Consider the following 27,443-nt stretch of genomic DNA (forward strand, 5'->3'; position numbering starts at 1 on the left):
AGAGAGGAACTATGTTCGTGTTCGTTTATCACTGGAATTGTTAGGAATAGTACCTTAAAAAAAAAATTTAAATATATTTTTAATAATAGTGTTCAATTTGCTATGATCATGTCGGACATTATAATTATAAATTCATTTATAAATAGTCAATGGGTTACATCATATGTGATTTAGGTGCGCTAATGACATTAACATACATAAAATCTAAATAACAATTCCCTTGTAACTCATAAATTTTAATTTGTAATCAATGAAAATTTTGGACAATTCATTATTTTGGAAAAACTATATAATATATCAAACATGACAATCTATCTTCATTGTGAAAGTGGAGCATTTTGATTAATATGTTGATGCATTTAGAATGCATTGAACAAATCTATCGTGAGTTATTATTCTCTAGACTATTGCTACTTGAATAATTAAACCCACAACTACTAAGAGCATTCATTCTCAATCATGAGAGGATATGATGGATTCAAGTGTGAAATGTGAGTTGCTTTGATATATTTAATTAGAGTGAGGTCTTGTATGGTCAACTTTGATATATTTTTGAGTGAGATCTTGAATGGTCAAAACCTTGATACGGTTTGCTAAATAAAAAAAAATAAAAAACTTGCTAAGTTGTGTAATTGCATATAGCATTGTGGGAATACTATTTCTTAATATAGATTCCATAATCTTGAAAAGAGACAATAAATATCCACTTAATATAGATTATTCATAAAATCACACTCAATCATTTTAGTATAGATTTACTAAAATATATATTATATGAAAATGTATTTTAAGAGTATAAAAATAATCAAGAAATAGAATTGAAAACTCAATCATTTTACTTGATACCCACAAGTTTGTACTTTGTAGAGACTAGAAACCAACAAACACCACCGTAATGAGTTTGACTAGCTAGTTAAACTCATTTTAATTGATTTCTCTTCCTTTTTTTTTTTTGCCCAAGCACATAGGACACTTCTTAAATTCTAAACAAGAGGAGCAATTTACTGCATTAGTGATAATACGAGAGAGAGAGAGAGAGAGAGAGAGAGAGAGAGAGTTAACAAAATATTATAAGTTGTTAAATTTATTGAAGACGTGCATTGAATACTTTCTAAGTACAAGGCATTACTATCAACTTCCTGTTAGAAAATGGATTACAGGTTTCTCTTCCGTGTGTGCTTGAAACTCAGTATAAGTTGCTCCTATTTTCCAAAACTAAATAGAGTGATATTACAATTCAATCAGTGATGTTTTGACAACACAGTTTCACATCTCTTTCTGAAGAAACCTTTGACATATAGAGCAATTTCAAGTCCACATTGGTTTCTAGTTTGAGAAAGATGGGAACCATATATGGAAAACTACAAGCACTACCTCTCTCTCTCTCTCTCTCCCCCAAGATTTTTATTCTCTGCCAGTTTGGTTAGAGCGCAATCGGTTGACTCAGGTTTTGCTTTTGTTATCTGAAGTGCAACGTGGTCTAATATTTCAAATATATATAATCAATCATCATTGTGAACTAGAAGAATTATATAGGCGTAAAAGCATTATACATTGCATGCCCTAGATAGCGTGAAGGTTCAATATTCATTGAGGGTCCAAATTCAGTAAGAAAAATCTGTTCAGTTTGACCTACATATATAGGAAGTGAAGAAATATAGTCACTTTCACGTAGTGTTGGTTTTGTGCGTGTATCTCTTCGAAAATATTGTGCTGGTAAGATTTGATAAGTTGGTACCAGCAGCAAAAAATTTTGGTAGGATCTAGCTCCTACAATTTTTGACTTATTATATATCCAATTTTTTTTACTTTTTATTTTATTTTAATTTTAGATAGAGGCATTATATCTACACGGCCAAAAATGGTTGGCCTTCAAGTTCCACTTTGAAGGAAAAGTTTCTACCCTAAGTGCACCACTTATACTCTGAATAAATAGATGATAATCAAGCTCAAAATAATATGATTTTGACTACTAAAACAAGATATATATATCTCATTTCTTAATTAGAGGGAATGAATCTTGATAGTAATAATCTTTGAGAAAGAGATGCTGCAGCTTAGTTACGTAGACAAGTGGTAACACCTCTAGTAGTCTAGTCACAAGTGTCCATCATATCTCAATCTCATTGTTAATTAGAGGTCTTTAGGCTCTTGGTTACGTAAACAATTAGTCATACCTATTGTGTCAATCTCATTGTTTATTTGAGATCTTTGGGAAATGTCTGATGTCAATCTCATATATATTGGAGGTCTTTCTTCTTTAGCAAGTTATATAGGATGGTTTTTATTCTCTCACAGTCCATTTTTTCCACTTGCACCTTTATGTTTTAAATGTGAACAATTTTGTTTTACATTTTTAAATGTGTACATTTTCATATCAATTGTGAATAAATAGAATAATGGATATAAACGAATGTGAAATGATATTTAGTCAATATTGATATCAACATAAAGATGGTGGTCTAATTAGTATTGGTTTTACCCTTTAGAATTTTGGTGGGCAGTAGGTCATGAGAATTCAACCCGTGCACAATGGGACATGCTTCCATGGGATTATTTCCACACCATCAACCTAATGTTCATTAGTGTCTTCAGTAGGCTATGTATGGCAATGCTCAACTAGTTCCAAACAAGTAGGATGGTACCATGGTCATGTCCAAGTAAGAATGTCACTTTCGCAGGCCCCTCCTACCTTTTTGGTTCCTTACTCATGCCTTTGTCATATGATTTTGTTTGATGTCCTTGCAACTCATATTAACATGCTTTGTTAGGCTTTGTAACCTTACTTTAGAAATTAAATGGTTTACTTATTGGGTCAGTAACCGAAATGAGACCAGAGCTCATGAACTCACAATTCCAGCTATTCTGGCCCATCAATTTGTAGTAAAGATTCATGACAACTGAGGCACATGGTGCATTAGTGTATCGGGTAAAAAGCATGGGCCATCTTTTTATATAAGCCTACGGTCCACCTTCTAATTAACATTAAAATTTTTTGAAGAATTCGTAAGATAGCAAATTAAGATGAGTTCCCTCAGCCAAGAACAAATCAAATAGGACTTTCAGGTTAAGTGGTGTGGGACGTTGGTCTTGGGTTTATTGGTACCTACGCATTTGCAAGTTCACCCCCACAAATACTGAATTGGCCAAGTTCTACATTTCCAAATTTCAAGTGAAATGAAGAATGTATGAGTCATGATTTAAAGTTGAGTAAATCTAAGGTTTAGATTGTGTCAATTCATTTAAAAACTTACAACTCAAGTTTAGTTTAGTTTAGTTTAACCATAGTTAAATTTAATTATGGTTAAATTATAAATGAGTTGATACAATCTAGACTTTAGATTTATTCCACTTTAAATCATAATCCTTAAAGGGACGCTCTCTATTTCACTTTGAAATGAAGAGATCCTAAGATCCTTATCCAATATGGATTGGCGAAGTTCTAACTTCTAAACCATAAACAAAGGGAGAGAAAGTTGCGTAACTTAAAACCAAGATATAGATGGAAAATAATTTGAAAAACTATAAACTATTTTGAGCAGAAAAAGTTGAAAGGGTTCATCTATCTATACTATACTATTTTTTTGGGTAAATGTTAATAATTTGCATATATTATAATTTAGAAATATATATATATATATATATATATTTTTCAAACAAATAAAAATGATAAACTTTAGAGATAAGAAGTAATAGTAATTTCTTTTTTGAATGTGAAGGAAAAATTTTTTAAATTTTAGGATTTCTCTTTTTAAATTCAAAATGAAATTTATTATTTGACATTTATGACTCTATTTTTAAATGAAATTACCTTTCATAAATGAGAGTATTTTTGAATCACATAAAAATCTAATTGAAAGAGGGAAATCCTCTTATATATAGTATATAATATATTATAGATATAAGAGGATTCTCCTCTTTCAACTGGATTTATTCCCTAAAATTTAGCACTTTTTATTCTTTTTTCACATGAATAAAAGAAAATACTCCCAATTTAAAACATAAAAAATGAAAAAACTAAGTAAACTCTTAAAATTTAGCCTTCATTTCTCTCAGGTTCATCTTATTTTTCCTACCCAAACTTTTCTTAATATCACTACACCACTTTCAAACATACGTTCAAAATCAAAATTATTGCTTATCTTTAAAGTTTATCGTTTTTATTTGTTTGAAAAATAAAAATTTATATTTCCAAATTATAATGATGCAAATTATTAATATTTATATAAAAAAAATAGAAGAACCTTTGAGTATGTACGCGCAACATGAGTGCTTAGAGACCAGTTATATATATATATAGTTACTTCCTAGACTTGGAAAATGGAAGTCGTTTAAAAAACTCATTAGGCCAACTAGGAAACAAGGCTTTATTCATCCAAGGAATCATAACCAAAGCATTCCTAAATTTGAGTAATCCAATGGAGACCATTGCGGACCATTTTTGAAGTACTTTAGTTTAGGTACACTCTTTGAGGTAAGAATAAAACACATATAACCAGAATTTATTAGTACTTGTTCTTTGGCCGGTGGATAGTGGTAGGGCAAGAAAAATTCATCATTTCAACGCCTTTTCCTCTGAATTCTCTGTGGTCGCATAGGAGAAAATCCAAAAAAGATACTGTATCAAAAAATCCTTTCATACAACCACAAATCCCCATTTAGATATCTAAAAGAACCAATCAAATGAATGAAATAGGGCCAGACAATAATCAAAGCTAGCTTCTAAGACTTATATTGGAGTATTATTTAAATTGCTACTTTCCTTTTGTTTGTTTCAATATAGAAATAATAATAAGGCTAAATTGTTGAATTTATGTTATGTTTGGAAGTTTTGAGAGAGGGAAGTAGAGGGAAGAAGAGTAGTGGAGAGGAGAGTAGAGGGGAATGATTATCTTCCATTTTGTTTAGATGTTTTTAAAATTAAGTAAGGAGGAGGGGAATAGTTAGTTTTTTTATTTGTAATTTTGTTAATATAGTAAGGATAAATTTGATAATTCATTTGGTCAAGCATTTGTATGCTCCATTCTCATTCCAAATCTCTCCAATTTGGGAGAATTAAAAATGAAGGGTTAGAAGTAGTTCAAACTCCTCCACCTTATTCCTTAAAAAACATCCAAATAAGGTAATTAAATTACTTTCCCTCCCTCTACTCTACTCTCCCTCCTTCCCGCAACATCCAAACATCTTATTAAGGTGTGTTTGGATATTACTTATTTTACTGAAACTGAAAACTTAGAGCATCTCCAATAGGCTCTCTAAAGCTTAATTTGAAGAGAAAACATAAAAAAAACCCCTCCAATAGCCTCTCCATCTCCAAATTTTTTTTTTAAGATTTGCTACAGTAGCTCTCTTAACATGGAGAGCACTGTAGCAATCACTGTAGCACATCTAAAGAATATTTCCCCTTAAAATAATACCGGTGGAATAAAAAAAAAAAACTTTTTCTCTTTCTTCCTCACTTTCTTTCGCTTCTCCTCAGAAAACAATTAGAAAATAGAGGAGAAGCAACTCTCTCTCACAAAATCAAAATCAACGCAACTTTCTGGCAAATCTTTCAACCCCAAACAAAAATTAGAACGATATATATATATATATATATATATAGAGAGAGAGAGAGAGAGAGAGAGAGAGAGAGAGAGAGAGAGAGAAATATCTAACGATTTTAACCCAATCCGGCCAGAGTCTTAACAAAAAGAAACAAAAGCATGAACCTATGTCTTTGAAAACCTTCTTGATCTACCGTTGGAACCCGAAAAACCCGACGAAACCGGAGCTCCAAAATTACTAGATCGATTTGAAAGACTTTGGGCGAATGGTCCTTGATGCTCTAAATGATTTTGACAGATAGAAGAATTTTTACCATTAGCACAAGAGTATACACTCATATACAAGGGCAAAGCTAGAAATTTTCCTTTGGAGGGGGCAGTCAAGACTAAATGATCATATTAATTAACAAGATATGTGTGTGTGTGTGTGTGTGTGACCCACTCATTACTAGACAAATTTATCAAACATAGACAAATTTGTTAGTTTTGGCATGTATATGAGATTTTTCAAATAAAATTAGTGGTACCATATATTCACTACAAAAAAAAGGTTCTATAGCCGCGTTTTTAAAACGTGGCTATAGCTCCAAAAAACGTGGCTATAGGATGATTTGGTCTATAGTCGCGTTTTTTTAGGCCACGTTTTTAACCATGGCCTAAAATGCGTAACTATAGGATTCATGGGCCTATGGCCACGTTTTTTTAGCCGTGGCTATAGGCAGGACCAATGGCCACGTTTTTGTAACCGTGGCTATAGGACACACTATGGCCATGGTTTTAGAACCGCGGCCATAACCACATTCTATAGCCACGTTTCAAGGTTCCTGCAGAGATTTAGGGAAAAGATTGATCTTGTGCTTTTGGAAGAAGTAAATGATATTACATGGAAAATCTATATCAATGGAATTAATAATTCCATGATTTAAAATCCCATCAATTTACTAATTTCATTTTTTGAATATAATGTACACTACGGAAATTCAATTCATCTAAACCAACAAAATTCCATAAACAACATTAATAACTAATTAGTGAGCCCCTTCATTCTTCAAACTAAGTAGGCTTTCAATTTACTCTAGTTTTAAGTGCACCAAAATCTTCCAAAGTTCTCAAGCTACATTGAACTAGCCACCTTCTAAGGGCTGGAACTTAGCCATGTAGTAGCATCAATTTAATAATTTTTTTAAATATAACTCTGCATCAACAGGGCAGGGCAGAGAGAGAGAGAGAGAGAGAGAGAGAGAGAAGAGGTCAAGAGGATGGGGTTGGAGAGTTGGTTTGCTGCAAGTAAGCAATGGAGGGGTTAGGAAGAGGAGGTGGGTAAGATAGGGAGAAGTGTACCAAAGAGGTTGAAGCCAAATATTTCAAGGGAAGCCACAAATAGTATTTTGAGCCCTCAAATCTGAGTTAGCATTCCTGCTTGAAACTAAAATTTTTTCTTGTGAACACCCAAACAAAGAACTTTTTATGATAGAATTTAAAATTCTGCAATGTGCCTAAATTCAGTTTGCAAATTCCTTACCAAATATACAGTAAGTGATTAAGAATGTATCAAAAAATTCATTTAGAAGATTAAATATAGAAAATTTTGAGCAGAAGTACACCATTCTGGTTCTCAGGTGGTTAAACATTATCAGGAAAGTGGTAGTCAACTTTCTGATTACCACACTTAGGTTCCATGAAAATTTGAGAACAAGTTTAGGCAAGGGAAAGAGCCAAAATGATATAAGGGAAAAAAAAAAAGGAGTCAATTTGCTAATACAACTGCAAAATGTAGACACATAACAAAGGACACAATGCTTACCAAAAATCATGTCTATAACTATTCATGGATGATTCCATTTTTAAGCGTGCACCATCAACCAAGCAATTACCACTGAATCATCTAACACACATCAAACATTTTGCTACCACAAGGAACTAATTAAATCACCAACAACATACCTACAAACCTTTGATCATATTCAAACCAAAAATATTGCCAATTGCTTCGGCTCAGCACCCCTGAGAAAAAAATAAATAAAAAAGAGGTAAAATTTACTCAAAATGACTTCAAATTAATTTCCTAATGCTAAATAGATCTATTATATAAACTGATCAAATATATAACCTTGAAATAATCAAACAATATTAGTACTAAAACTAAGATCAATTCAAAACTTATTTCTTTATGTCTGATTTATCATTGCCCAAACGTGGAAAATTAGAATGCACAAAAAAGAAATTAACTTTCGATAATAATTTTTTATTTTTGTTTTAAAAGATCTCTGAGCTGTTTCAACCGAAAATTCAATGCTTGTTGTCCCAGAAATTACTAAGTTTAAGCATGTGAAATGTACAATAACAACAAAAGAGTTACAGTAATGAGCAATTAAGCACAAACCCATTAAAATCTCATCAATTTCCAATTCAATTACACTAAAAACAAAACCCACTTCAAAAACAAATTAAAAGAGAGAGAGAGAGTACCTGCGTATGATTTGGATGAGAGGATCGACGACCGTCTCGTGGAACCAAGGACCCAATGCAAACCTTGCCATTGCCACCTTCACCAAAACCCCAAAAACATCTCGTCAAATTTAGTAATACCCAATCACTAACAACAAACGATGATTAATTTCATTACTTTTTCATAACCCAATATTCAAAATCCCTCAAAAGCTTGTGTGGTCCGATCAAAGGAGAGCAATTCTCACCACAACCTATCCAAAGATAGAAGTAAATATAAAATTTAAAAATAAAAATAAAAATCAGAAAATTTATTTACAAACACAAACCCTAACTCAAAAAATTTAAGGCTAAGCTCAGAAATCATGTACCTTCACCAGTGGATCTAGAGGAAAGGGACGTTGGGATCGGAGGGCGGAGTGTTCTCTGCGTTGAAGAAGAGAAAGCCTGTGAGAAACGAAAAACAAGATAAATTTAGAAAGTGATCAATATAAATTGGGTTTAAATTTATCTGTGGGGAGTGAGAGTGATAGATATGCGATGGTTAAGGGCTTGAGATCAGAGAGATGGAGGGTGAGGGTTGAGATTGGAGATGGAGGGTAAGAGCTTAAGAGATGGAGGTTGATGATGTGCGACGGGAGAGGGTTGGAAATTTTTTAGTATACTATTTATACAAAGCCTAAAGCCGCATTTTTAACTTGCGGCTATAGGCAAAATTTGAAGCCACGTTTAAGAAACGTGGCCCCATCCCAAACTAAAGCCGCGTTTTAAACACGCGGCTTTAGACTAAATTTAAAGCCACGTCTATAAAACGCGGCTTTAGACAAGCAGGAGTTGGGGTTTTTTAAACATGGCCAAGGTTAAGATTTAAAAAAAAAATAAATAAATAGGAAGTTCCTATGGCCGCGTTTTTTAAACGCGGCAATAGCTCCACCCCCAAAAACGCGGCTATACACACTAAAAAACGTGGCTCCAGACATGGGCTATAGCCGCATGTACAAAACGCGGCTACATATGAATAACTTAAGCTGCGTTTTTTAAAAATGCAGCTTTATCTCGTCTGTAGCCGCGTTTTTAAAAACGCGGCCTAAAAAAACGCGGCCTAAGACCCGCGTGTTTTGTAGTGATTGGACTATGAAGATTTATGCATCTAATCTAGTATTAGATGTGTTTGTCATACCAAAGCTTACTTAAATATGGTTGTCTTAGTTTGTTAGTATGAAATGGTAAATATAAATAATGAATTAGACTATCAATTGGATTAATAAATAAGAGGAAGAAAAAAAATTATCAACCATAATATAAATAAATAGAAATAGAAATTGAAGTTAGATAAAAATGAATAAAATTTGATGTAAGATAGAGATGAAAAAGGAGAAGAAGAAATGAAGGAGTAGAGAGATTAAGGAACACTTTCACTGTGAGTGATGATGTAGATGGAAAATACAAATTGAAAAGATGAAGTAATAACCTTCTATAAAAGAAGCTACAATCTAATAGTAAAAATTATACAAGTTGGGCTTGTGTGATGACGCATTGGGGGAGGAGAGATGAAGAAAGACTAACAAAAGGTTTAACATAGTTGAATAAATTTGAATGAATCAAGGAGACTTTGGGGGGGGGGGGGATCAGTTTCATTTGAACGGGCCAAATCTGACAAAAATTCTTTAGGGCCTATATTTTACCATCAATTTTTTTTTAACATTTAGGGGGGGGGGGGGGGTAGTATAAGGTGGCTCCGCCCCTACTCATATATTATTGAAGAAGAAGAATCAGGTGGAGAAGAAAGGCCAAAGGGAAGGAGATATTTTCTCTCTCATTGATGAGAATGTGAAAAATGACTGGTGGAGGAAGCAGTAGTATTGACACTATTGAGTTATAAAACGTGGTTTGGACTTTATATTAAGTTTTTATTTTATTAAAATTTAATGATAAACTTTTACTAAGGAAATTGATAAGTATGTATATTTTTAATTAATTATAATTTAAGAATAATCGTCTCTTAGATTAAGATTAGATAGTTTAAAAAAGGATAATGAAAAGTTAATGAATATTAATAATTAAAAAATAAAAACCAGACAACAATTATAAATTTTTTAGGATAAAATTAATGAATAAATTCATTCTAAATTACATAGATTTGATCAATTTTAAATTATATGGAATTTTTGAATGACTTGCACAAAACTAACATAGATTTGATAAAGACTGACAAATAAATAATGCAAGTGTGAAAAATTAAATTAGACTTTAATAAAAAAAAATGTTGATTTAAAAAAAAAATGTTATCATGGGAGATTTCAAAAATATAGTGTTGGGAATGAATAAATGAAGCTTAAAAAATAATAAAGGAGAATTAAAGAATGAATGAAAAAAATAATATTTAAATAAGATAGAATAAGGATAGAGAGTTTATTGGAAAATATATTTGAAAAAGTAAGTAGACAAAAGCTAAAAGTAACTGTTCATTCTCCAAACAGTACAAAAATTTGGAGAGATTGTTGGAGATGCTCTTATTGCTGAAAGTACTGTAAATAAAGGTAAAAGTTAGTTGAAATAGTATAGTGTGGTCTATGAATAGTAACAAAAAGTGCAGTGGGGCATATGAATAGTAGCAATAATAAGCTGAATAATAAAATAATTTTAATTTTTCATCCCAATCCAAACGTACACTTAGTGTATGTTAAATTTTAAGAAAAAATTTATCAAACGTGGGTGAGATATATTTAAATAGAGAGAGTGTGCTAATTTTTAGGAAAAAGGTTTCTCTAGTAGTTTTTTTTTTAATTTTTAATTTTCTTGAATTACAATTTTAGCCCCATTTTTATTTTTTAAGAATAAGGATTGTCTAATTAGATCAAGAGTATTTTTGACATTTTTTGAAGTTATAACTAACTTTCTGAATCCTCTTAATATATAGAGATAATGAAACATATATCATAGTTGACGAAAGAAAGACCATGTAATTCAATATTGTAAAGCATACACCATAGCTAGAAATTAAAGACACAAAATTTGTAGTTCAATATTGTACTAAGCGAACATCATAGATAGAAAGTAAAATCACAAGTATTTTTTAGGGATGAGTATAGCCAACGGTTAAAGAGTTGCTCCTCTTAGAGCGTCACCATCACCTCAAACTCCAATTTAGTTCCTAAACATTGGTAGAGCCAAAGGCAAATTTTTTTTGCCTTCTTGCTTAAGTGAACTACCAAGACTAGCAGTTCATTGTAGCAAGAAGGTATACAAAAATTATTCTTTTATCACTTAGTTGGGTTTGGTGGCAGAGAGGAAGAGAGATGAACTAAGAGAGAAATTGATAAAAAAATAAATAGTGTTTGGTTGATGGTAAAAATGAGACCATTGATGCAGGATATGTCGTGAAATTGTGTGTTAATATAGATAAAATAGTTTTTTGAGGTGTTAAATGCTAAAATATTTTGCTTCACTGATGTGGATGCTCTAAAGAGCTAAAAGAGTGAAATTATGTGAGGGACCGTGATTTTGGTTTGGTTTTTTATTTTCATAAAATCCAAGTGAATGGATAAGATCATGTAAATGTCTCTCAAAATGCATGGTCAACTGACGATACCATTGATGGGTTCTAGTTAGCTCAGTTGGTAAAGTCTCTGATGGTTGTATAAGAGATCTGGGGTTCAATCCCCGCTTACACCAAAAACTGATTGGTGTCTTGGTTTGATAATAAAGAGCTATTATTAGGAGCGGACGCTATAGGTTGAAACTCTCTCAAAAAAAAAAAAAAAAACTGACGATACCATTTAGATTTATGGTTTTACATTTAGGGCCATCACTCATTTTATTTATTTTTAAAAATACAATAAAATAACTTCTCATTTTATTGATAAAAAATTATAATTTACATACATTTGAATATAATAAGAATATTACATAGCCTTGGTCCTAAATTATCTAAAAAAAGTTAAATTCCTTGAAGTCCTAGTTTTATTCTAAAAGGTGAAAATTACATTGGATAAGACTTTGTATATGAAGCATCGATTTAAGATTCAATGCTAGGTTATGAGGTGGGACAGTGTTAGGCACTCGCCTTGCTTGGTGAACTAATCTTCTAAAATATAGTGATCATCATCATGTCATGTCATCCAATCATCCAAAACATGTCACAAAAAAAAGGAAAGGGTATGTCATTCGGGTTTTTATTTTTGATTTTTTTAAGTTTTGAAGCATATGCAAGGGGGATGAGCATCTTGTAAACATTCATCAAATATGAACATGTTTTTGGTTGATTTGAGAGTATCAAAGACAAAACACTCAAAAGTTCAAGAAATTGTACATTTATGCACAATGCATGATGATCGATTTAGGCTTGGACATATGATCCTAACATATATATAACTTTGTGTTTGGGATGAATGAGGCAAAGTTTTGGTATGTATTTGGGGCACCAGGGATTAGAGGATATAGTAACAGGGAGTTAGTTTCATGTCGAATAAAAGGATCACTAATTGACTTCGTGCCCGTTTGGTTCAACGTTTTGAGCCCAAAACGCCACTTTTTCAAAAAATCAACCCTTTATGTGTGTTTGGTTCAGCACAAAACGCAACTTTTTTCAAAAGTTGCGTTTTGAACCAAGGCATAAAACGTGCATTCCCTTATGGAGCTCTGAAGGTCCATTTTGCCAAAAGCCAGTGCGCGTTCTAATGTATCCGTTGAACAATCTTGGGCAATTACCAAATTCTCCTTTCTTCGTCTTCTTCAACACCTCTCATCAAGCTCACTCACGCCTCTATCTCTTCCTCTGTTTTTTTTTTTTTTAATTTATTTCTCTAATTTGATCAACACAAAATAACTTAAAATCAACTCAAATCCCATTAGCAAACCCATCCCAAACCCAACTCAAAATCAAACCCAAAATCCACAAAAAAAAAAAAATCAACTCAAAATCCAAAATCAAACCCAAAATCAACTCAAAATCCAAAATCAAACCCAAAATCTCAAAATCCTTATGTTTCAATCATCTTCATCTTCTTCATCATCATCTTCTATGGAGTGTGAAAAAAAAAAAGAATAAAGGAGGAAATACGAAATAAGGAAATAAAGAAAAAAGATGAAAAAAGAGATGTAGTACCTCTGTGGACGGATGAGTTCTTGCAGAAGAAGAAGAAGAAGAAAAAAAAAAGAAAAAAAAAAAGAGGAAGTAGCCCGAGTAGGAGAGCTCTGTGGAATGCTCTAGAGAATGGGAGAAGTGGCTGGAAAAGTGAGGAAAGAAGGAAATAAAGGAAAGGAGCTATACGTGGGTGGAGGAGAAAAAAAGAGTGAGAAAAAAAAAAGAAAAAAAAAAAGGGAAAAAGTAGGAAATGCAGTAACGTGTGGAGGAGAAAAAAAGATGCAAAGAAAAAGGAAAGAAAAAGAAGGCAATGCTATTACAATATTTTCACAATAAATTTTAAGTGGTAAATTATTATTAGTAAATATTGGTGAGAAAAAAATAATTTTTATAGAAAGAAAAAAAAATAATTTTAATAGCACGTTCAAATTTTAATCAGTATTAATTTGTATCACAATATTTTTACAATAAATCTTAAGTGGTAAGTTATTATTAGATAATATTGGTGAGAAAAAAATAATTTTTATAGAAAGAGAAAAAAATAATTTTAATAGTTAATTCAAATTTTAATCGGTATTAATTTTTATCACAATATTTTCACAATAAATCTTAAGTGGTAAGTTATTATTAGCTAATATTGGTGAGAAAAAAATAATTTTTATAGAAATTTTTTTTTAATAGTATGTTCAAATTAAAATCAGTATCAATTTTTATCACAATATTTTCACAATAAATCTTAAGTGGTAGGTTATTATTAGCTAATATTGATGAGAAAAAAAAAATTTTTTTAGAAAGAGAAAAATTGATTTAAGTATATGAAGTAGTTGATTTAAGTATGAAATAAACTCTCTTATATATACATTGTCCTTTTTGGTAATTTACCTCTTAAACTGCAACTTTTATAAATGCTAGCCAAACACTCAACTTTTTTAAAAAGCACTTTTTAACAGCTTTTACCAAACACTCAGCTTTTTGAAAAATCACTTTTTCATTATGCACTTTTTAAAAACTCAACTTTTTCATTATGCGCTTTTTCAAAAAGCCCAATCAAACTCACCCTTAATAACCTCACCTAAAAGTTCTCTAAATCTCTAGGAAATTATGTATTTTAAACTGCGAAACCCTTGTTTATAGAGGAGGGTAAAAGGCCTTCACCGATGACCTTGGATGAGTTTGGGGCAATCGAAATTGAAAAAAATAAAAAAACTCATTTGGGCTAAACAAGTGCCAAATTGAGAAAATTAGAATTTTTTTTTAGTCACATAACAAATTTAGCGGGTTATGTGACTAGATAAACAAAGCCCAAACATGGGCACGTGCTGATTAATTAGATTGTAGATAAGCCCTCGTTTAGGGTTTAAAACATTATTATTATTATTATTATTATTAACTTTCTCTACCTTTTCGAGCTCCCTTTTGCCACCACCACTCTCCTCAACCTCGTACTCTTCAGAGTTCAGTCTCGGGTTAGTGCTCTCTCTAGCATTGTCGTTTTCCTTTTCCTCACCTAAATGGGTTTTCAAAGAACGATAAGGCTCGCCATTTTTTTTTGAGGAAGAAAGTCACAGCTTTTGGGGTTTTTGATTTCCATACAGTTTGTATATTTGCAGGGGAGAGATAAATCCAGGGATGGCTGCAAGTCTCGCTTCCAAATGGTCTCGTGGTATGTCAATGTGATCTTTATTACCCCACTTTTTTTTTTTTTTTTCAAGGGCTCTATTCAGTTTTAACAATGACATTAGTGGATGACAGTACTTAAATATGAAGTTTTCGTTCATTGATTTGAAATGATGATTGTAATTACATAAATGTTCATTCAAATGTGTTAAACCCCTTTTCCCTTTTCTGGGTATTAATTTTTATTTATTTATTATATTTTTTTTTGGAAAGTAGGAAGAACTGGTTGTTAATGATTCTGACTGTTTCAGTAGTGATGACATTACGTGATAGTTGCTTATGGAATGTGTAAAATGAGTTTGATCAGCTGGGTTAATGGGATGCTGAATCTTGACATTGTTGAATCACTCTATCATGTTGTTGGGTTCTTCTTGAGTGTGGTTTGTGTCATTCAAGCTTTATTTCAATGGAATATGTTTGAGCACAAACCAAATTTTTTCCCACTCGAGGTGATACAAAGTCACTCAAGAGGATGAATATTTGACTTTGTGCGAGCGAGGATATGGACTTTTATGTGAAATGCACAAGTTAACAATGAGAATGAGGATTAAAGCCTAGATTATGATGCAGAAATTAGGATTGATGTTTAGGGGTTTCAGGTTAGAAAATATGGATCTTTTTTTTTGATAAGTAGGTTAGAAAATATGGATCTTGACGGCTGTTTGAGGCCGAAACAGGGGATAAAACAAAAAACAAGGTAAATAACACATTAGGCAATCACACCTAGGTCTTCATAAGCAGTCACACCTAGGTAGGAGAAGGCAATTACACCCTTGAAGCTTAAAATAAGCTGCTGAATTTTATTAATTAATCACTATATATTATTGACTACAATAAAGACTTTATATTGAGACTATTGTTAAACCCTTTCCTAGAAGGACTAGGACTCTAAATAATCTATTCCTAGAATGACTAGGAATACTAATACAAACCAAAAAATGACTTAGTAACTTTTAAACCTAACAGGGAAAAGACTCAAAACTTAAAATAAGGCTCATGGGTCTCTAGGATGGATACGGATTAGGTTCAATGCATCAGTGCACTGGACATGATACGATATAGACACGTGTCCAAAACTGTGCACTGGACAGAAGCTTAAGCCCTCTAGGACAGCCCATTCCAGAAAATCTGGAAATTACCAGACTACCCCAAATTTTAAAACTTAATACTAAGACTCAATAATAACCAAAATAACTTATGAAAGGTGTCAAGAAAGTCCCAAATTAAAACTAGACCACAAATCTTGAATCTTTTCATATTTAGTCTTGTCTTTCCTTGAACCCTTTCTTGTCCGCATCATATTACCAATGCCTAAGTTACAAAGCCTACTCAAAGCGTAATGATGCACTTTTGATAATGAAGATGCTAAAAATTTACAAGGATAGAGTTCTCACAAGCCTACTTACCTACAAGCCTACATATAATTCTGATACAGTGAGAGATGATTCTCTGGATTTGTATGTCTGGGTGTGCGTGTCTTGTGTGAGAACATCTTTCTCTACTTATACTTGAGGCTTTAGCAGTTAATATTGTCCTCATTGCCATGTGTCATGTTTTCATTAGCTTTTAATCCCTAGATCCTGGGTGAAAGCACTCTAATAACTACCTTGAGGTAACTGCCTTCTCATGTGGGACTCACATTCGCATTACATATAACACTGCTTGAGATGATGGTCTTTGCTCGAGGTAACTACCACTCACTAATTTTCAATGACGTGACACCACTTGTCATTCCCTAAGGGCTTCAGTCCATTGTTAACCAGTTAATGATGTGGAAAACTTATTAAAAATAACTTAATATTTTCCACATCTTGTACTAATATTTGGCCTAATGCATGCCCCTGCATGTGGTTGGTGTATTCCTAGGCCAATCATCTTTGGATCACTTTACCAATTCCTTTCAGTTTCAGGTCTTTGTTTCAATCTTACTTTTCTACTACCCAGACACTAAATTTCACTTTCCTCTTTTTTACCAACTGACAATTTCAATGGCTTGTGTCAAACAAGCTGCTTCTAACGTAGAACAAATTCCTTCCTTGAGCAATCCTGCTTTGAGTGAACCCATTAAGGATTGCGATGTGGCTGCTCAGATCATGAAAACCATTTCTGCTGACCGGAAAGTTTTCACCCCCTATGTCTTGCTTCTTGAAATTAGGGGGAAGGTTCTTCCTCCTTCTTGAGCTTTGACGCTTCAAGCTATGGTCTTGGGGTAGCAATTCTAGGTGAATTTCCAGGGGATTTGGTTGACCATTTCCTTTGTTTTACTGTTGGTACTCCTGCCTATCAATCGTGAGGTATTTCTTGGGAGTGATTGGAATGGTAGCGTCAAGCTCAAGACTTGGACTCCAGAAGTGAAGGTGTGGGCTCTGGGTGACTTGAATGGACACACAGCTGAGAAACCATGGACTCGCCTTGGTATTCGCAAGGCCATTTTACTCTCGAAGTATGATCCCCAAGTTAATCCAGTGTTGCTCTCATCGTTAGTATTGTTTTGGTTCCCTGTGACCAATTTTTTCCACTTTTCTGAAGGTTTCATGAGTCATGACACTCACTATCAAAGATGTCTTTGCCCTGACGTGCCTTCCTCCTTATGGTATGTCTGCACACTTAACTTCTTTTAAGTTTTCGCATTCATTGACCTGCCCAAAAGAAGCAATTGCACTTTTATTTGAACTTACTTGTTGCAAAACGAGTTCATGGCTTGGGCTCCATTTTGTACGATGAAGAGCGTTCGTTTTACCTCCTGTGGCTCTGTAGATCCTTGTTCAGAATTACTTCGAGGAGGCTTATTTCTTCCTATGTGCCAATTGCTTGAGCTCAAGCACAAGGAATTTGAGTAGCCATGGGCCCTATGTTTTTGGCTGATGTTTACAGGGCTATGGTATTGGCTTGTGCTTCTCCATGTAATACCCCAGGGGGTTATTTATGGTTTGTTGAGCTTTGGGCATAAACCTATTTCCAATAACTTGCGCCTGTCCCGAGGCCTTTCTCCAAAGATGAGTCCAACTCTTATGGACAGCATTGGTCTGAAGCCAGATACGACGAGCTCTAGGACATTCCATCATTCAAACAATGGTTTGATAATTCTCCAAATATGGTAGAACCTACAATATTGTAGATTTCAAGCCTTTCAATGAAATGAAATTTGGGCTCTTGGAATTTAAGACCCTATCTTCTATGGCAGATGATGATAAGACTCGAGCCATAAATGCCAACATTCTCCAAACACGAGATTTACTCGTTTTTGGCTTAAGTACTTTTCTAGAGATACATAATCCTTTTCTTGTTGCACGCCAACTAGGCTTTGAGCAACTAGTATCTTTTCCCCGAGTCTATACTGAAAATAACCCATGGCACTCAAGAAGAAGCTTGAGGAAAGAAGAGATCACTTCTTTTGTGAAGAAGAGTAAAGATTTGGCAAAGAAGTTCATTTTTCAGTGTTTTACACATTGCTCGTGCACTTCTGCCAAGTTTCAAGACTGATGGGATGAATATATGGCAGCTAGGAATGATATAGACTCAATGGTTGAATCTCTTAAAACCCTTTGCCCAACTTTTCTTTCTAATAACGCACCAGATACTAAGTAAATTTTATTATTCAATGTTTACTATATATTTTCTAGGCTTTTACTAAAATACCAAACTTTTATATATCAGCCAATCCTTCAAATGTCACTGGCAAAAGCAAAAGGGTCAAGCATAAAGCTGGGAAGGTTGAGAGTTTTGAAGTAAGTAGCTCTGACCCTTTAGATCAAATGATTGAGGAAGCATATATTTCTGTTTCTCGTAAGATAAATCCGGGTTTTTTAGAATCTATGGCCATATTATTTCCGCTTCGAGGTGAAATGATGAAACGTGTGCAGGAAGAGTTAATTCAAGGGCCAAACTTCAACAAACCTCAAGCTCCTCAAGGCCTGGTTTCTCAACTTAAATCTGTCAAAGAGAGACCTGAACTCCAAGGGAAAAGGAAGGTTATAGTTGCCTTTGATGAGGAAGAGGAAGAATCTCCTGAGCCTCCTTTGGCCACAAAAAGATCTAGATCAACCTCTATCCAAATCAGAGAACCATCTGACCAGGCTCAAGCAATTAGTGAAGATATACCTGAGGCTATCCCATCACAAGTTCAACAACCAATGAAATGTGCTGGTAGGAAGCCTTCTCAAATAGAAAGGAGATCCAAGCTCAGGGAGGATGAATTTAAACTTAGAGGAGAAGTTGAGGCAGCAAAGCAAGAAGTGGAGGAACAGGCTCAAGACCTTGCTGCTGCCAAAGCCAAGAAACAATGGCTTCTTGATCAACTCAAAGCCCTACAGGATACCCATGGGGACCAGGTTGGTCCTGACGTTTTTAAATTCCTTGAAAAATCAGAGATTGAAGAAGGAGAGGAAGAAGAAGAAGAGGAGGAGGAAGAGGACAGTGAGTAGGCTGCCCGACCTGGTCCTCTCCATATCGCTCCATATGGATATAATATTATTTCCAAGTGGGTTGGGCGGGTTCAACTATTGAAGTGGCGGGTGGGTTGGGTGGTGGGTTGAGTTTTTTTAAACCACCTAGACCTTGTCCAACCCGCCTCTATGTATATAGTTATCTCTTGTGAGTTTATATCTCATATCAAATTTAATTTTTTTTATTAACTCCATGATTTATACATGTTAATAGTTTTTATTTTTGTTGAAGTCCTACAATGGTTTATAGGATTTAGCGGAATTACTTTTTAAATTTATTCGTAAGCCTACTTGCCTACAAACATTTCTGATACAATGAGAGATGATTCTCTGGGATTTTTATGTGTGAGTGTGTTTGTCTTGTGTGAAAACATCTTTCACTATTTATACTTGAGGCTTTGATAGTTAATCTTGTCATCATTACCATGTGTCACGTTTTCATTAGCCTTTAATCCCACGAACCCAGCTGAAAGCACTCTGATAACTGCCTCGAGGTAACTACCTTCTCATGTGGTACTCACGTACTCTTTACATAAAACCACTCGAAATGACAGTTTTCGCTCGAGGTAACTACCACCAACTAATTTCCAATGATGTGACGCCACTTGTCATTCCCTTAGGGCTTCAGTCCATTGTTAATCACTTATTGACATGGCAAACTTATTTAAAATAAATTAATATTTACCACATCTTGTACTAATACGTGTACTATTAATAAAATTAAATATTTGGCCTAATAGAATGGACAATGCCTAAGTTTGTTCCTTGGACTAAAATAATTGGTTCTGAACTTAGTTATACCTAGTTGAACTTGCTTCTCCCTCGTTCTGCCATGATGACCATGATGGTTGATTATAATGAGCTGCAATTACTTATTGGTTCCTAATATTTCCCAAAATTTCCTCGTTAATTTATTTTCTTGACTTTGGGGGTTATTTATTTATTTATTATTATTTTTAACTGTTTGGCTCACTGCATACTAGTGGGTCGTTCATTTTTGGGGGGCCTTGACCACAAATTGTCTGGTTTTCTGAGCACATCACATGAGGCATGCAGCAATTCCTTCTCTCAGGTCAGTGTCTTTTTCTGTTATTGGTGTTTTTATTTTGTAAGATTGTAGTTGAGATTGTTGAAGATTTTTCACTATTAGTGACTTTTTGGTTCAAATGGCTCTTCCAGCCTTTCTAATAACTAGCCATGATCCTGCGCGACGCGCGGATAATGCTTTAAGCTGGTATGTGAAAAACTTATATAGAATATCCAAAATATTTTAAAGTAATAACATGAAGTAATGTTGCAATAACATAAAGAGATTTTTGTTAAATTAATGATGTAATACAAAATTAAGTGGATGGAGAATTTAAATTATAGAGAAAAAGTTAAATAAATTAGAAATTAGTTATTATGTGGTGTAATATCTTCTCAAAAAAATGTGGTGTAATAAGTTGATTGTTTGTTTAATCATTTATTTTTTTGCTGAAAATTTTAATCATAATTTTTGTTTCTACATTGGCTTGGAGTTAGCACAAAAAATTTGTAATTTCATGTAAATGTTTATTTATGTATTTTTTTTTGAGAAAAATGTAAATGTTTATTTGGCTTATGGAAATATCATCTAAAATTTATGATGTCATGTTTATGTTATTGAAGTATAATAGTGGTAAGTTAAATACTAAGTGAGAATAGTGATATCCTATTAATAGAATTTTATTATAATCCAAATATGTAAAGAAGTTGAGGTGTAAAACTAAATGAAAAATTACTCTTACAAAGTGTCACATGACAGAATCGCATGGTCTCTCATGTGATGTTTTTTCTTTTTATATATATATAAAATTAGTGCATACTTATAGATAATTAATGTGTATTCACTTCATTGACACATTCAATGAATTAAAAGTTTTACATAAATGTAAACTTTGATAAGGTGAAAGCTTAAATAAGAGAAACTTAACGAATGTGTCACTTGGCAGAACTTCATGCTCTCTCACCCGAGGTCTCTGCTTTTATATATGTATATATGTATTTATTGATGATGGTGTGTTAGATGATATCTCTGGTTCAAGTCTTGTGGAGTGCACGAGTTACTGACAAATAGAAAAATAATTGCTTTAAGATTTTGATTTGCTTCCTGTGCAATACTCTTTGAAATTTTTTATTAGTTGGGTGTCCAAAATTTAAAACTATTCTTGTAATATTGCAAAGTAAGAGATAAATTGAAGTGGAGCTTCTGATAGGCTGGGATGGAGTAACTTTCTTGCTGTTGCTAATCTTAATGGTTTGGAAGAGGCATTAATACCTTGTTGACTTCAATAAATTTTTGGTTTTTTAGACCGTCATTTTTTTTTGAAATTTTGCCATCAAATATATATGAGGATTCAAACCTTTTGACCGTCAGAAAATATGCTCTTCGAATTGTAAATAGGACAAGCATGTTTACTCCTCTTCAGAGAAATAATTTTCTTCTCCCGAATCAGAGTGGAATTCCTACCTGGATTCCTTGAATTTAGTGTAGAATTCTGACAGGGCTGGAGAACATAAATTCACAAAGCTTCTAGTAATAGCTAGGTACTGCTGGGCATATCTGAATGTCTGCTCTGTGTGTGTTTTTGTGTGTGTATGTTTCTTTTTTATTATACCTGATCTATTTACCATTCACAACTTATTTTTAAGAGAATATAGAATTTAGGTTGGTTATCAAGTTGACTTGTTCAGAGACCAATTAGCACTATTTTATGCCTTGAAAGGAAGAATTGCTTTAATCATCTCCCTTAAAATGTTGGAAGGAAGCTATTATACGTTCTGATTGAAAGAACAAAGGCTCATAACACCTTTTTGTGGAGCAGTTCATTCGATCTTGACAAAGGGTTAAGAAGTCTATTTTGCTCAGATCTATTGTTGGAGGTCCATTGTTCTTACCTCAATCAACTTAATCTTCTTTTTGCAATTTTACAGCAACGAAGGACTTTCATTCAGATGAGGACTGTTCTCAAAGTTGTGGACAACTCGGGAGCAAAAAAGGTGATGTGCATACAAGCTTTGAAGGGGAAGAAAGGTGCAAGATTGGGGGATACAATAGTTGCATCAGTCAAGGAAGCCCATCCAAATGGAAAAGTCAAGAAAGGAAAGGTTGTGTATGGTGTGGTTGTGCGTGCTGCCATGCAACGTGGTCGTTGCGATGGCAGTGAGGTGAAGTTTGATGATAATGCTGTGGTACTTGTTGACAAGCAAGGCCAGCCTATTGGAACCAGAGTTTTTGGGCCTGTCCCTCATGAGCTGAGGAAGAAAAAGCATGTCAAGATTCTTACTTTAGCTGAGCATATTGCATGAAGAATGGAGTACACTGGACTCCCAATTGCAGGATTGTTAACATAGACATAGTTTTGATAAATCTAGCATATTCTTTTGGTTGGACTCTTGAAATTTACCTAAATTTATCTACAATTATTAATGAGAAGAAAGACTGATTTTGCAGCCCATCTATTTTGGATAGTGAGTTAATATCCAAGAGACATATTCTTATGTAGTGTATCATAAACAATCAATAATGGCTGATTTTGCATCCCATCAAAATGTGATTTCCAACTACATTAGGCTACTACTCTCTCAATTGATGACTAATTGTCAATATATCTGCAGAACTTGAAAGGCAGACGTTTGATTCTTTAATGGGTACAAATACAAAGCTGGAACACCATGAAAATCACTTTTTTTCCTCGGTTTTTTGTTTTGTTTTGTTTTTTCCCCGCCTCCTTTTAATACAAAGAAAGCTTGAAATTTAACTGCTGTGTTGCAGCAGAAACATTTGTTTTTGCCAAACTTGAAGATGTGTAATGTTCCATTTCCTGAAACTTTGGTATTACAGGCAACCATTGTCAATGACACCTTCAAAGACGTTTCGAACTCTACTCTAAGAGCCTACCTATTATTAATTGGATCAAGAAGTCCCATTGTTGCAAGGAATTGCCTAGATACCAATGTGTGTACATTTGTACTTCGAGGTGCCAAAATGTTATCCAAAGTACAAAACATAATCTCCATATACTTCCTCTGTCCTAGTTTGTTTGTCCTCTATTCTATTTTGGGATGTCCCAAAATATTGTCCTATTTCTAAAAATAAAAGTTATTAGTTTACTAATGTTCCTATTATACCTCTACTTTATTTTCAAAACTATTTGAAAAGAAAACTAACAAATATTGAAAAAAATCAATGTAATTAGGGCACCTATTCAATTGCCTCATTAAGAATAACTTTTTTTTTAAAAAAGCTGATAAATTTATTTAAGGGTAGTTTTGTAAACTTACATATTTTTATAAGACAGACAAGACAATAAATGATATTCCCTTAAAAAGTTTGACTTTTCAATTAGGACAAACAAATTGAGACGGAGGGAGTATTATACTGTACCATCATTTTGCTGCCATTAGCCGGTCCCTAGTAGAGAAATAGTGAGAGAGCAATAGAAAAAAAAAAAAAAATGAAGATGGGTTGAAGGACCCTAGGATTCACAAGCTAGCAGGGGTTGGATTATTTTTATTAAAACCAAACTAAAATTCATTGCCATTTGTTGCAAGAGGCTTCACGATATGTCACTCGAGAACATATTCAAAAGTTCCTACACAGTTCTTATTTTAACAAATGTTTGATCAAATTTCCCACTACCTGTGAGATTAAAATTTGTAGGTTGCTCATACTAAAATCTTTTTGTTCATGGGAGGAGAATTGAAAGGGCTACCGAAACCATTCAAATTTGAGAAAATGTGACCAGGGATGAGAACTAGTACTCTTGTCTTGTGGTTGAAAATACTTTGGGGTTCATACCTTGGAGGCTCTCCCATTTTTATGGTGGGAAAGAAGATCAAAGAAACAAAGGAGTTGAACAAGTGGAATAGAGAATGGTTTGGCAATGTACAATCGAGGACTAGAGAAATGAGAGCAGCTTTGGAAAAATATCCAAACCCAGCAACCTTCAAAACATAATGTGGACTGTTTTCGTGTATACATAGCTAGATTGTTGGACTTGTTTTTTTCATCTGAATTTTACATGTTGTGACATTGCAAATTGTACCATAGAGATTTTTTGGTTTAATGTGATTAGACTTAAATGTATGCCAAATTGGACTTTCAAAGACCTGAAATTCCCAAAAACATAGAGGAGATTGTGAAGTCTACTATTTCTAAAGAAATTACCAACTCACATTGGTTTCTGTTAGGTTCTAAGGATTTACGATCCAAATGTATTAGAACTTCAATGTGTAATATTGGCAAACCGTGATCAAAACTTAGAGTCTAGATTTTGGCTGCTCAAAGTATGTTTAATGTAAAGTTGGAATCGAGTAACTGTAGAAAATTACCGTTCAATTTCTGCAAGGCTGGATCGATCGAAAATTAGACTCGATTGATCGAAACTTGTGCAAATTATTTTTCTGCAGAATTTTCCAACTCAGCCCAATCCCGTTTGACGTGTAGGGTTTTATGTTTTGCCTTAAGTATAAAAGGAAAAACCCTAGCCAGTTTTTTAGGTTGTTGTTTATGTTGTGTGTGTGAATCTCTTGTGAGATTTAGAGGTGTTTACCTTCATACATACTTAGGGTCATCAAGATCGAGATTGATGTCGAGAGCTTGGTGATCGTTTCAGTTATTGCATAAAAAGCTTAAAGAAAAACAAGTGGTATACTTGTGGATGTTTTGGATCTGAGAAAGAAGTAGTCTGTGGACTCGAAGCTGTCACATGGTCGTGGTAGTAAGTTTTCTACTCAATATAGCAATAGGATGTTAGTGGTCTAAGTCACTATTGTAAAATTTCAATTCTTTCACAGTGGATCTTGTTTTACCTTGAGGATAGCTAGGTTAAATCCTCCCCAGATTTTTTACCGGTTTGGTTTTCTTGGGTTATCATATCGTGTGTTCTTTATATTTTCGCACTGCTTTACATGATATGATTGTTATTGTTTTAACCTAGATTTGAATAATTTACATAAGTTAATCACTTGGTTAAATAACTAGGTTAAACAACTTGTGTTTTAAGGGGTCTAAAAACGTACAAGTGGTATCAGAGCGGGTTAGCTCTAGTGTTTAGATCCGTTAATCTAAGAGTTGATCCTTGACCCCTGTTGTTATGGAACACGGTCACTCTCTTGTGATCCCACCTCACTTTGATGGGAACAACTATGCCTACTAGAAAGTAAGGATGAAAGCATTCCTGAAATCTATTGATGAGGGAGTCTGGAATTCCATTGAGTACGGATGGGAGAAGCCCACTACTCTAGTTAGTGAATAGCAAACTTCTTAGAAAGAAGCAGTCGCTTTTAATAGCAAATCCACGAATGCTATTTTTAACGCTGTTTCTATGGAGGAATTCAAGAGAATCTCTAATGTTGAGGTTGCTCATATTGTTTGGAATATTCTCCAAATTGTACATGAAGGCACAAAGACAGTTAAGATCAATAAGTTGTAGTAATTAACATCTAGATTTGAAAACATTAGGATGTTTGATGATGAAAATTTTGATGAATTCTATGCTAAACTTAATGACATTGTTAATTCTGCTTATAATTTGAGTGAAATCTATGATCAACCTAAGATTGTTAGGAAGATACTTAGATCTTTGACTGAGGACTTTAGACCTAAAGTGACTGCCATTACTGAAAGCAAGGATGTGGACTCCATCTATGAGTTAGACCTACCCAAGACAAACAAATCCAAATCAATGGCTCTTAAGTCAGTTGATGATGTTGACGAGAATGGATTTGATGATGAACTCTTTGCTACAAAGATTGCTTACCTTACCAAGAATTTTATAAATTTTCTTAGGAACAATAACGGAAGGGCAAGAGGTAAAAATAATGCTGAACCTAGAAATTTTAGGAGGAATAAACCCACTAAGATGAATAATAATGAAAAACCTAAAGAAAAAGTAGGTCAAACCTCTAATAATTCTATGGGTCAATAATGTTTTGGTTGTCAAGGGTATGGTCACATGAAATCAGAATGTCCTACATACTTGAGATCAAAGGGTAAGACCATGGCTATAACTCTTAGTGATGATGAAGTTTCTGATAATGAGTCGGGTAGTGATGAGGATGAAAACTTCATTACTTTCACAGCTACTGTTGTAGTTGATAAAAGTGTTGTGGCTAATGAGAACCCTTCTGATGGGGAAATCTTTGAGAATGCTGATTTGCAAGAAGCCTATAATAAGATTTGCAAGGTTGCTGCAAAAGATACTATGAATGTTGATTTAGGCTTACAGAAAATTGCTTCTCTTGAACTTGATAAGAAGAATTTACTCTTGAAATTGTTTGATGCTAATGAATTGCTTGATAAGGTGAAGACTGAGAATATGTTGTTGCTTAACAGAGTTAAGAACTTAGAACTAGAATTATCTATTGCTAGAGAACAAACAAATAAGTTTGCTGGTTCTAAACTTTATCACATGCTGAGTGTTCATAAGTCTCCCTTAGACAAAACTAGTCTAGGTTTTGTAGAAAGTATCTCTGTGTCTGAAACTCATTTCACAAATTTTGTTCCTTCTTCTGAGCCTCCCATGAGTGAGATTATTAAACCAGTGGAAGTTACACCTCTTAGGAAGATTAGGGTTGATCTCAAAGAGTCTAAGCCTAAAACTCCTAACCCTCCTAAGGACAAGTTGCATGATAGACCTGCATGGGTTTGTCATTTTTGTGGAAAGGCTGGACACATTCTTCTAAACTGTTTCAAGTTGCAAGCTGCTAAGCGAGCAAATAAGCCAAAAATACCTATGCCTCAAGCACAAAGTCCTATGGTACTTATTGGTGAATTGGTAAAGGCTTTAAACTTTTATTCCAATACTGGAGTTGCTCATCATTCTAATCAAAATAATAACTCCAATGCTAGAGTTGCATCTAAAAAGTTTTGGATGCAAAAAGCTCAATCTAATTGAGTCTTTCTGACATGGTCCTTGTGCTTCATCTCTCTATTTTTTGTGACCATTCTTCTTTTACTGTTTTGGTTTGTCTTTGTTTTTTAGGATTTGCATTGCATATCATTCATGCATCTCATGCTAGGTTGTTTTTTTTTTTTGTTTGTTTTTTTTTAAAAAAAAGGAAGAAAAATGTGTTTTGCATTATTATTTTTTTTTGGTTTTTGAAATCAAGGTTGACCATATTATCTTTACATAACTTGTTTATGTACTTTTTTAGTTTGGATGAGCTTATTTTATTGCACTTTGCTAATTTGAGTCTTGTAGTGCATGTTGCGTG

General features: G+C 33.6%; 1 protein-coding gene and 1 long non-coding RNA gene across 10 annotated transcripts; one reads left to right on the forward strand and one right to left on the reverse strand.

Moving 5' to 3' along the window:
• Positions 1–4,351: 4,351 nt before the first annotated feature.
• LOC142636775 (uncharacterized) lies at positions 4,352–8,635 on the reverse strand. Of its 3 annotated transcripts, none has more exons than XR_012844385.1 (5): positions 8,366–8,627; positions 8,173–8,248; positions 8,016–8,092; positions 7,491–7,550; positions 4,352–4,584 (listed from the first exon to the last, which is right to left on the reverse strand). It is a non-coding gene; the product is annotated as an uncharacterized LOC142636775 (long non-coding RNA). The 3 variants fall into 3 exon arrangements; XR_012844386.1 differs by having other exon boundaries at positions 4,352–4,618; XR_012844384.1 differs by lacking the exon at positions 4,352–4,584 and having other exon boundaries at positions 7,156–7,550; positions 8,366–8,635.
• A 5,710-nt stretch (positions 8,636–14,345) lies between these two features.
• Positions 14,346–22,679, forward strand: LOC142633414 (large ribosomal subunit protein uL14mz-like). 7 transcript variants are annotated; one of them, XM_075807653.1, is made up of 5 exons: positions 14,348–14,546; positions 14,676–14,743; positions 18,415–18,485; positions 18,621–19,174; positions 19,278–20,127. In XM_075807653.1, exons 2-5 carry the CDS (start codon positions 14,710–14,712, stop codon positions 19,300–19,302), a joined length of 684 nt encoding a protein of 227 aa, XP_075663768.1. In that variant the 5' UTR covers positions 14,348–14,546; positions 14,676–14,709; the 3' UTR covers positions 19,303–20,127. The 7 variants fall into 7 exon arrangements, with proteins under 7 accessions (XP_075663765.1, XP_075663766.1, XP_075663767.1 ...); XM_075807654.1 differs by having other exon boundaries at positions 14,691–14,743; XM_075807650.1 differs by having other exon boundaries at positions 14,346–14,546; positions 18,415–19,174; positions 19,278–20,128.
• The last annotated feature ends 4,764 nt before the right edge of the window (positions 22,680–27,443 follow it).

The sequence above is a fragment of the Castanea sativa genome, chromosome 5 (assembly GCF_040712315.1).
Source record: "Castanea sativa cultivar Marrone di Chiusa Pesio chromosome 5, ASM4071231v1".
NCBI classification, from domain to species: domain Eukaryota; kingdom Viridiplantae; phylum Streptophyta; class Magnoliopsida; order Fagales; family Fagaceae; genus Castanea; species Castanea sativa.

Coding starts and splice junctions, on each gene's coding strand:
- LOC142633414 (XM_075807650.1), top strand. CDS start 14,710: ATGGCTGCAAGTCTCGCTTCCAAATGGTCTCGTG. Junction 14,744..18,414: donor CGCTTCCAAATGGTCTCGTG/GTATGTCAATGT, acceptor TTTATATATCAG/CCAATCCTTCAAATGTCACT. Junction 19,175..19,277: donor GAGGAGGAGGAAGAGGACAG/TGAGTAGGCTGC, acceptor TGGCGGGTGGGT/TGGGTGGTGGGTTGAGTTTT.